The sequence below is a fragment of the Lethenteron reissneri genome, chromosome 3, assembly GCF_015708825.2.
Source record: "Lethenteron reissneri isolate LAM-NWPU_2019-01 chromosome 3, ASM1570882v1, whole genome shotgun sequence".
Lineage (NCBI taxonomy): Eukaryota > Metazoa > Chordata > Hyperoartia > Petromyzontiformes > Petromyzontidae > Lethenteron > Lethenteron reissneri.
The window spans coordinates 12,039,092-12,049,264 of record NC_083781.1 but is presented as its reverse complement, the minus strand read 5'-3'; the positions used below and the strand labels follow the sequence as shown (position 1 = coordinate 12,049,264).

The following is a 10,173-nucleotide window of genomic DNA, read 5'->3' as shown; positions in this document are numbered from 1 at the left end:
GGCAATGTATCAGGGCTATTAACGTGACATTGTGACAATATCGCAGATGGTGATTGAAGTGGCTTTGTTGCGCGTGAAAGCTGCACGTTCATTAAAGAAGACGCGACGACTATCTCGTCTGCCATCTCGTGGCCCAGGGAGAGAATGTGGTCAATTCATAATAATAATAAAGGCGGTTTTATAGGGGGTTAGGTCGCGTAAATGTGTCGTTAACGACACATTTATATTTACGCGATCTAACCTAAAAAAATAAACATTTTATTACGAATTATATTGGTTGCGAAAACCTACATGGAAAATGTGGTTCATGAAGATCATTAAAAAAGACGTGAGAACAATTTGCGTCCAGTGCTCTGTGTCGTGACCTCGTGGGTGTGGGGAGGGGAGGAAAGAAAGAAAGCCAAGTTCATTACCACGAAGGGCCAGATGCACGTGATACGAATTCCGTGCAATTCGTTTGAATGCCGCGTGCGAGTCATTCGATTTAATTGTGCAATCGATTTGACAACGTGACAAAATAGATGTTGGCCACAAGTGGTTTTAAAAATTATGATTTAAAGCTTTCGTGACTGCAGGGATTCATCTTCTTGATTCTTTCGGTAAAGTCACGTAGAAGGGAAATAATAAAATAATAAAAATAAAACATAATAAAATACTATTCTCACGACGTTTCGGCCACAAGGCAAGCAGCCGTCCTCAGGTGAAGAACAGGTCTGTCGGAAAGACAGCGTCTTTATGATTATTATTATTTCCCTTCTACGTGACTTTACCGAAAGAACCAAGAAGAAGGTTTTAAAAACTTTACTAAAGCACCCACCATTCGTTTGACAAAATCTTATCTGGCCCATATTTTAAAGCACACAGCACGATAATATATCACTTCCCATAGGTCCGCGTAATGCACTACTGGATTAGCACAAAAGATTGTTTTAGCTCTGCAGACAAAGCAAACGGTCGCTGGGCGTTTGGTGGCTGTGTCCACACAACATCCGTGCTTAAACAGGGCATGAAAACAAACCATAAGCTCTGATATTTGAGAGTCCAAAGTATAACTTTAAGTACAGTAGGTTGAATCTGAATCACACATCAATTTCCCACTATATTAGCACAAGGTATTTTTTTTTACACGAAATAGAATAAGATTGTATATATGTATATATTAAACAACGATTGTGTAACAAATTTCCGAAATGTGCATGATCAAAGCAACATTTGCTCCTCAGTATACATTATTCACAGTCCATATGCGTGTTTTGTGAAGTTGCCGACTGCAATTTAGGTACCGTATTTAAATGCTTTCTTATTGCGTGATTAAAGTACTCAACCTTGGCACTGTCGCAACTCAAGATAAATACGAGCGTCGTTGTGGAGAACATAAGTAACACATTCATTAAGCGGACAATTTGCCTCCTTAATTCGCATATCTGTCCCTTCGCGTATCATAAAAAACATATTTTTGTTACACATCACATCAACCACACTGTCTTCTGGGAGCGCATCATTTCAACACAAGCAACTCCACCCCCCGGACCGATTTCGATATTCAGTGTCTCATCGACAGTCAAGACAACCATTATTGCACCCCAAGGGATAACAACTGATAATGCAGTCCCATTGGACACAAAAAGAAAATCCACAGCCAGGAAAATCATCCCCCCCCCCCGTCTCCCCTTAATAATAATGGCACCCTGATCAAAGCAGTCCACCTCGGTGGACATGTGCCTGTAGAGGGCCCAAGTAAAACGTGGAATGTTGGGCCAACGTAGGGCCAACGTTGGTTCAAGGGTCCCAACCACATGCCAATATTAGCTCAACGTTGGCAGGTTTACTGGTAGGTTCGTGCTGTTATTAGCCACGCTGTAATCAAAAATGAAAACCAGAGACACGTATTACCCAATCAACATTCCGACGTTGGCCCAACATTGGCATTTGGTTGGAACCATAGGTCCATTGTGGTCCAAAGGTTTCATATTCACCCAATATATACAGTATATATATCTTATTTTAAGGCTACGGTTTTATTGACACGGAATGTATTGTGGAGGGTTTTTTTTGTTGTTACACAAATAATTTGTGTTTGTACACCACTGCGAACGAAGCAGCAGCAGCGGCAACAGCAAGGCCCTCAATGGGTTAGCCCCACAATATTTACAGGAACTGATCCATCCTTAAACTCCAACGTGGTCCCTGAGATCTTAGGATCACCCATTTCTAAGTACTCCGAGGAGTACGTCTAAGCACTACTGTGGTGATCGGGATTTGCCACTGAACAGCTCCCAATCTTTCGAACGCTGTGCCTTTCCTAATAAGACGATCATAATCGTTAGAGAGATATTCAAGTCTGTCTTGAAATCTCACATGCTTAAACTGGCCTTTATCCCCCACCTATTTCTGGCTGTTTACCCAGCTGCTTCTGAGCGAGGGGGAGAGTGAGCGGGGAAAGTGAATTGGAGAGTGGATGAGTGAGTGGATGAGTGAATGGGTGGATAAATTGGTGAATGGGTGAGCGAATGGGTCGGTGGGTAAATTGGTGAGTGGATGAGTGAGCAAGTGTGTGAGTGAGTGAGAGAGTGGGTGAGTGAGTGGGTGGGTAAATTGGTGAGTGAGTGAGCGAGTGCGTGAGTGGATCGGTAAATTGGTGAGTGGATGAGTGAGCAAGTGGGTGAGTGAGTGGGTGGGTAAATTGGTGAGTGAGTGAGCGAGTGCGTGAGTGGATCGGTAAATTGGTAAGTGGATGAGTGAGCAAGTGGGTGAGTGAGTGGGTGGGTAAATTGGTGAGTGAGTGAGCGAGTGAGTGCGTGAGTGGTTGGGTAAATTGGTGAGTGGATGAGTGAGCAAGTGGGTGAGTGAGTGGGTGGGTAAATTGGTGAGTGAGTGAGCGAGTGCGTGAGTGGATCGGTAAATTGGTGAGTGGATGAGTGAGCAAGTGGGTGAGTGAGTGGGTGGGTAAATTGGTGAGTGAGTGAGCGAGTGCGTGAGTGGATCGGTAAATTGGTGAGTGGATGAGTGAGCAAGTGGGTGAGTGAGTGGGTGGGTAAATTGGTGAGTGAGTGAGCGAGTGAGTGCGTGAGTGGTTGGGTAAATTGGTGAGTGGATGAGTGAGCAAGTGGGTGAGTGAGTGGGTGGGTAAATTGGTGAGTGAGTGAGCGAGTGAGTGCGTAATTGGGTGGGTAAATTGGTGAGTGGATGAGTGAGCAAGTGGGTGAGTGAGTGGGTAAATTGGTGAGTGAGTGAGCGAGTGAGTGCGTAATTGGGTGGGTAAATTGGTGAGTGGATGAGTGAGCAAGTGGGTGGGTAAATTGGTGAGTGGGTGAGCGAGCGAGTGAGAGGGAGGGTAAATTGATTATTGTTTTATATATAAAAAATATATAAAACAATAATCAATTCTCACGTGATAATTGTTATTTTTATTATTTTATTATTTCCCTTCTACGTGACTTTACCGAAAGAACCAAGAATATGAATCCCTGCAGTCACGAAAGCTTCAAATAAAAAAAAAATTAACCCATAAAAACAAAGTTTTTCACTATAAATCCTTTATATGCGTGGCATCGGTTTTATTTTATTATTCATTTCTGTTTTTCTTGGGTAAGAGTTTCATTTTTATCACATTGGTATTTTAAATTAAATATGAAAATTTTTTTTCCTAAAAAGTAACACATTTTGGAAAAAATTTTTCACGAAAATAAATTGTCACGCACAACGAGTCTGTGTGCAAAATGTCAGCTCGATCGGATCACGGGAAGTGGGTTAAAAAACGACCGAAAGATTTGCACGGTCCTAAGCAAGCAAGCAAGCACGCAAGTGAACTTAATATAAAGGATTAAAAAAATAAAAATTAAGGTTTGTAACCCGTTAAAGGGCCGGCGCCGTTGCTATGGCTGCCGCCGCCGCGTCGTCGCCATGGCAACGACGCGGCGGCGGCCCCGTCCGCTGCGCAATGGCGGCGGAGGAGGTGGCGGTGGTGCGTGCGGGCGAGCCCCGAGCAGCGACTTTGTTGACGGTTCTTCAAGAGCGGCTCAGACCATTGAACCAGGTCCGTGAAGGTCAACTCGAACTGTACAGGATACACACACACACACGCGCACCACTCTCACTCACACCCGGTCGATCAGATCGCACGAACACACGCACACACACACACAACGCACACGCACGCGGCCCCCAACAAGATACACACATCTTCTTGGTTCTTTCGGTAAAGTCACGTAGAATGGAAATAATAAAATAATAAAAATAAAACATAATTAAAATAATAGAATGGAAATAATAAAATAATAAAAATAAAACATAATAAAATAATACATTTATTATTTTATAATGTTTTATTATTATTTTATTATTTCCATTCTACGTGACTTTACCGAAAGAACCAAGAAGATGAATCCCTGCAGTCACGAAAGCTTTAAAGCAAAAGATACACACACACACATCGATGATTGCTACGCATCAATGTCCTCTATTCTCTTTCCCGTAGTTCTCGTGCCGGGAAGCAAACACCGCCGTCGTCTCGTGTTCACCATCACTGCATTTCGGCTTCATGAACTATTTAAAGCTTTCGTGACTGCAGGGATTCATCTTCTTGGTTCTTTCGGTAAAGTCACGTAGAATGGAAAGAATAAAAGAATACAATTTTATTGTTTTCTTTTTATTATTTTATTATTTTCATTCTTCTTCTTGGTTCTTTCGGTAAAGTCACGTAGAGTGGAAATAATAATAAAATAATAATAAAATAATGATATTTTATTATGTTTTCTTTTTATTACTGTATTATTTTCATTCTACGTGACTTTACCGGAAAGAGCCAAGAAGATGAACTATTGAGTGTTTTTTTTATCACCGAATTCGCATTCCGGTCAGCCTAACTGAGCTGTGTACATCGGTCCACGAGGGGAGGGGGGGGGGATGTGGGTGTCTTACTCTTTGTTTTAAATCGCGTCTTTAAAATATAACTCGCCCGGTTTGACAACAGGCTTGCTAACCCTCACTTAAGGGGCTTGCGTGTTAAGCGCTCCGAGGCTTTGTGCGAATTCCGAGATTGAACACCGAGTTTATGCAAACCTGTCATTGCCTTATCAGTGCCCTACTTTATTACAGACCAATTCAGACCTTATTGGTCATCCCGTGCCCCTTATACATCTCAACGTGTATCCTACAAAGTCCCATCACAAGGGAGAAACACAAACAAATAGACAATGTTTTTTTGCCCGTATTAAAACGGCCGTATGGACTTGAAAACTAAATTTCCCTGTACAAGAATACGGCTAAACCGTATGGGTTGACAGGTTTTAATTCGGAATAACAAAAATGTCTCTTCTTGTTATTTTGGTGTCAACCCCTGACCGAGGCTTATTGAGAAATATGTCCCGGTTGGTTTGTGGGAAAAGTGTCAACCCTAGCACTCTCTCACCCACTCATCCACTCCATGCATCCACTGATTCACTCACCCACTCAATCATCCACCACGAAAGGTTGCCACCCGTCCGGGATTGACCCGGATAGCTGGCCATTGATTTTATCTGTGGCCGGTATTTGAAACTCAGGTCACCGCGTCCATTATTATTATTGTTACTCTGATCCTTTAAACAGGAAAGCCTCACTGAGTCTCATTGATTTCTTTCTGGTGAGTCCTGTCAGGTCTTAGCAGGAGGGGACAACGATTATTGCTCTTTAATCCCAATTCAGTAACCTGCGGCTATTTTTTTTACTAAGCAAATTTGAACCATGACTCCGACATACAAAGGCCTACTCTTGCGAACGACGCCATTAGGATCATTAATGTCCACTGTGAAACAGACGGCTCCTATACTGCACGAGAAATATATATTCTCTGGTCACCTAATAAAGCCGCAGTATTAACCAGGGGGGCCGCTGGAAGAAAAACCGTGAGCCCCTGTGAACCAGCGGCCAATGCACTATCTCTGTTCCACGTGACCACCCACATTTGCGGTGCGCTAACCACGGCGCCACCGCTCTACCCCTCAACGCTGTTCTGCATTTGGAGAAAATGGACCAAAATTGCCTTTCTCTAAACTTGGCCGGTGATGATTATTATCAAGCCCTATTAATCCACCGGGCTATCTTGAGTCGCCGTTGAACAACGTGTTTACTCTGGGGAGGTCGCGTGTAAACACACATCAGCGGGAGGGAAAGAAAACGAAGAGTAGGAAAAACAAACCACGCATGTGAGTCACGTACTCCACGCACGTAATGACCGTACCGTTCTCTCTGATGTGCGTGACCGACGTTTCGCTCGTCTTCCGAGATCTGTTGACGAGATAGGGGGCACGTTCAGGGTGGTGGGAGGTGGGGTGCAGCGAAACGTCAGACATCACGCCGAACACAACTTTGGTACAAGCCAAAATAACACATGGATGGGTTAGTTGCAAGGACTGCAAAAACGCCAACACATACGCAGTGATAATGCCCTTAACCAAGAATCAGGATCAGAATATGTATTTATACTGGAGGAATCGATGAGCAATAAAAATCTCTTTTTCACAGACGTTCAGTATTTCACAGATGTCCAGGAAAGCCTCATGGAGTCCTGCGACTTTATCTCAGGTGTCTCCTGCTGCTGCTACCCCTGTAAACGTGGAACGTTGGGCCAACGTCAGGCCCAACGTTGCACGTTTCGTGGCACATTTGCATGTTTTCCCAATTACGTGAATTGTAGTTTGGTTTCACGTGGCAGGAAACTGGAGGGCTTGGGAGAAAACCCACCGCACACAACACGCACTGAAAGTTCCGCACAGATCAATTCACTAATTTTCTCTATTAACATCTGCCCATCTTGCAGTCCAAGCCTACAATCCCTGTTCTAATCAGGCGAGATCTCCCTTGGAAGTAATTAAGCAGGCTCAACTTTTGCTCGTGTTCCAAGTTATGGCAAGGCATGGAGAGCGCATTGAGGATTATCTGGGCGCAGGCCAAATATAATAATTGAGCGGTTAGTTAATAAAGGCTAAAGAAGGGAGGCGATGGGAGTATTAGCACTGGTTTATACGCATGCCAGACCATCTGTGCCAGCAAATATACACACAAAGACAAAGTTTCCCCCTATAGCCTTAACATACTGTTGGGGTAATTGCTGTGAGCGAGCGCCTATGAACGACGGAATGGTACACAAGAGGATGGTGTAGCCAGCACTACATCTGACCGCCTTTTTCTCCCCAGTGGTGATGTTTAGATTTCGCACCAGATACTCATTTGAGGCTGAGTCGACCTAGGGGAGGCCCAGGACCGGTTCAGATAATCGCCACTGATGTTGGCCGTGAGCAGGATCGAATTCGGGTCCCCTGGGTTTGTAGCGCATTGCGCTAACCGCTGCACTACCACTCACATACACACTACATATAGTTTGTTTAACACGGTTTTTGAGTTAGATCGTGTACATATAAATGTGTCGTTAAACCTGCCACCACCATACACATCCAATTAAGGTTTGTCACGTAAACAAAGGGTGATAATTAGTTACTACTTCAGCACACCGGTGTGTTGGAGAGTAAACCCACAACATTTACAATTTGAGTTTGGCGTTTCACTTGTTACAACCAGCTTCATCTGATTGGCAAATCGCTTAAATGTTGTGGGTTTACTTTCCAACACACCGGTGTGCTGTAATCGTATCGAATTGTCACGTTTTATTTACGTGACAAACCTTATTAATTGAACGTGTCGGGTGGTGGCGGGTTTAACGACACATTTATATTCACGCGATCTAACCCCTAAAAAATAATCTCTTATTGACACTACAAATATACACAACACACCTGCACAGTCAAGAGCACACCGGCAGGCACTCGAGGTAGTCCGCTCTTCTGTGTGACCGTTGTGCCGCATGAAAGCCCAAGCTCAACCCACACAAGCCCTGCCAAGCGGTCACTATGTACCACAGACACACACACACACAGGTGGTGGCGGCGGCCTTTGTTTGCACGGTTAACGAAACAAAAAACGGGGGCTGCTGGTCCCCAACTCAGTCAGGTCTCATTACACGAAAGTCGGCGACTTGGAATTGACACGCACGGCAGTGTTAAGTTGAAGTTACACGATCCAACTTCCCCCCCCCCCCCGCATCCCGATAAGGCGATAGGGTTTTTTGTTGTTGTTGCTTTAATCCGCATTGCTCCATTCATTTTGAGGGTGCAACACCCGTGGGAATAAAGTTGTGCGTGGGTCGGGCAACTCGAAGCAACTGTTTTCGGAGTCAACAAACCCTCATTGAAGAGTTTGTGGTCGGCTGTACGGTTGGAAGCGACTTCAGTTCTGCATGCACGCACGCTTACAAGAAGGACTTTACAAAAACGAGCCTTCCTCCTGCTGATCATCATCATCATCCTCCTGCTCCTCCACTGTCACCGTCCGTCACATGCCGGCCACCGCCATGGCTCACAAGCCGACGAAGCCGCCACAGCGGGACCACCACGCCGCCCCTGTGGCCCCAGCGGCGCCCAGGGGTAACCTGTACGAGCGACTATTGGAACGGCGTGCCCTCCGGGCTCAAGGCAACGAGGCGGTGTGCGAGCAGCCTGCCCCAACACCACCACCGCCGCCGCCACCACCACCACCACCACCGCCCGCTTTGTAAAACTTCTCTATAGTTCAGCTTGAGTTCTCTGCTCATTGGCAGAGAACTAAAGATCTTTGGCTCGGTTTACCTCCTTGTCACTCTTCTAAGGCTACTGCCACGGCGACTCTGCTTCTATTCACCCGTTTTGATGAAGTTTGTCTGCCAGACTTGCTCCCTGTCACCTCGAGCGAAGTCGACCACCGCACTGCCCTTCTCTTCCTGCCTCTTCCCCTCGCGCTGCTCGACGTTGGAGTTCCCTTCCCATCGTCTCTGCTTCGCCAGTTCTTATAGCAACATCGCTCGAATCAAGGAACGTATGAAGACTTGTCTCTTGCAACTTCAAGAGTGACGTTTGCTGTTGGCCACGTGGCATTTTAGGGAACTGCGCTCAGCAACTGTGATATAAGAAAAAACTCACTCGACGCTGTCCGATCTTGAGCCTCCTCCTTCATTTCACTGTACGTCTCCCTTCTTTCAAGTCTTTAAACGGCCTCAAACTTTCTCTGCCTATGGCCTCCTTCCCAACCGCCTCCCTTCCAGAACGTCCTTCGTCGAGCTTCCCTCTCAGACAATGTCGTCCAGTCCACATATTCAGATTTTTTTTCCATTCTAAATGAAGCATTTCTCCTCCCCAACCTGCTCTCCATCTCTAACACCGCGACGGTTTTCAATTTCTCGCTAAGCGTTCGCCGTGGAAAGTCGTGACGTGTAGCCACAGTCGTAAGGAGAGGTATGTGTATGCGGTGTGATGTCTTGGGTGTGGAATTATTTTCCCAAGTCGTTAACCCGGCTGAAATGATGCCCTGGTACCACAGTACGAGTACTGAGAGTCGCGCGTGTCTTTTCGGCTGAGTGTTGTCAGTAGCACTTAGATTTCCAAATCACCTTTGGAATGCGCCCAATCTCGACGGATCTTGGAAGCAAGTAGGGTTTAAGCCTAGTTATCACTCGGCTGTGAGATATTCCTGGGAATGCTAGGTGTTGTAGGTTTAGGGTGGTCATGTACAACAATGGGATTTTGAATCTGTGGAAAGCTTTTAAAAGTGTTACCTCCCCATATGTGTGTGCGTGCGCTGCGAACCCGGCGACCCGAGTTCCATTTCCACTCACGACCAACACCAGTGACGATTACCTGAACCTGTTCTGGACCTCCCCTAGGTCGACTGACTTAAATTAGCACCTGGTTCGGTGTGTGTAAACATCATCACTGGGCAGACAAAGGCGGTCAGGCGTGGTGCTGCCCCCCCCCCCCTCCCGTGTGCCATTCCGGCTTTAATAGGTGCTCGCTAACACCACTTTCCCCAACAGTCTGTTAAACGCTATATGGGGGATTTTTATCTACGTAATTGTCTCGGGATACTCCTCCCACACAACGTCAAACACTCATTAATGGGATTATACAAACTTTGCGATGTGGCTGGACCCTCCTGAGAAAAACTTTGGAGTCTTTAAGGATTTCCTGCACACATATACTTCAATGTATTGTACAGCTATAGTACATTCTCATCTTATGATTCGGAAATATTATAGTTAAACACTTTCACTCTTGATGGATTAATCCGGCTTTGTTCACATAAGGAAGAGCATTTGCACGTTATACT

At 45.4% G+C, this 10,173-nt stretch overlaps 1 protein-coding gene across 3 annotated transcripts in view; it reads left to right on the top strand.

The window, feature by feature from the left end:
• The first annotated feature begins 3,910 nt into the window (after positions 1–3,910).
• The window catches only part of TEX47 (testis expressed 47), a 29,299-nt gene continuing 23,036 nt past the window's right edge, over positions 3,911–10,173 (top strand). Inside the window, exon 1 of one of the 3 annotated variants that reach the window (XM_061558464.1) lies at positions 3,911–4,036. In XM_061558464.1, coding sequence (XP_061414448.1) covers positions 3,941–4,036 — 96 coding nt within the window. In that variant the 5' untranslated portion in view covers positions 3,911–3,940. Of the gene's footprint in view, positions 4,037–7,999; positions 8,519–10,173 lie in introns of those variants that run through there. The other 2 variants (XM_061558456.1, XM_061558447.1) reach the window with 2 other exon arrangements.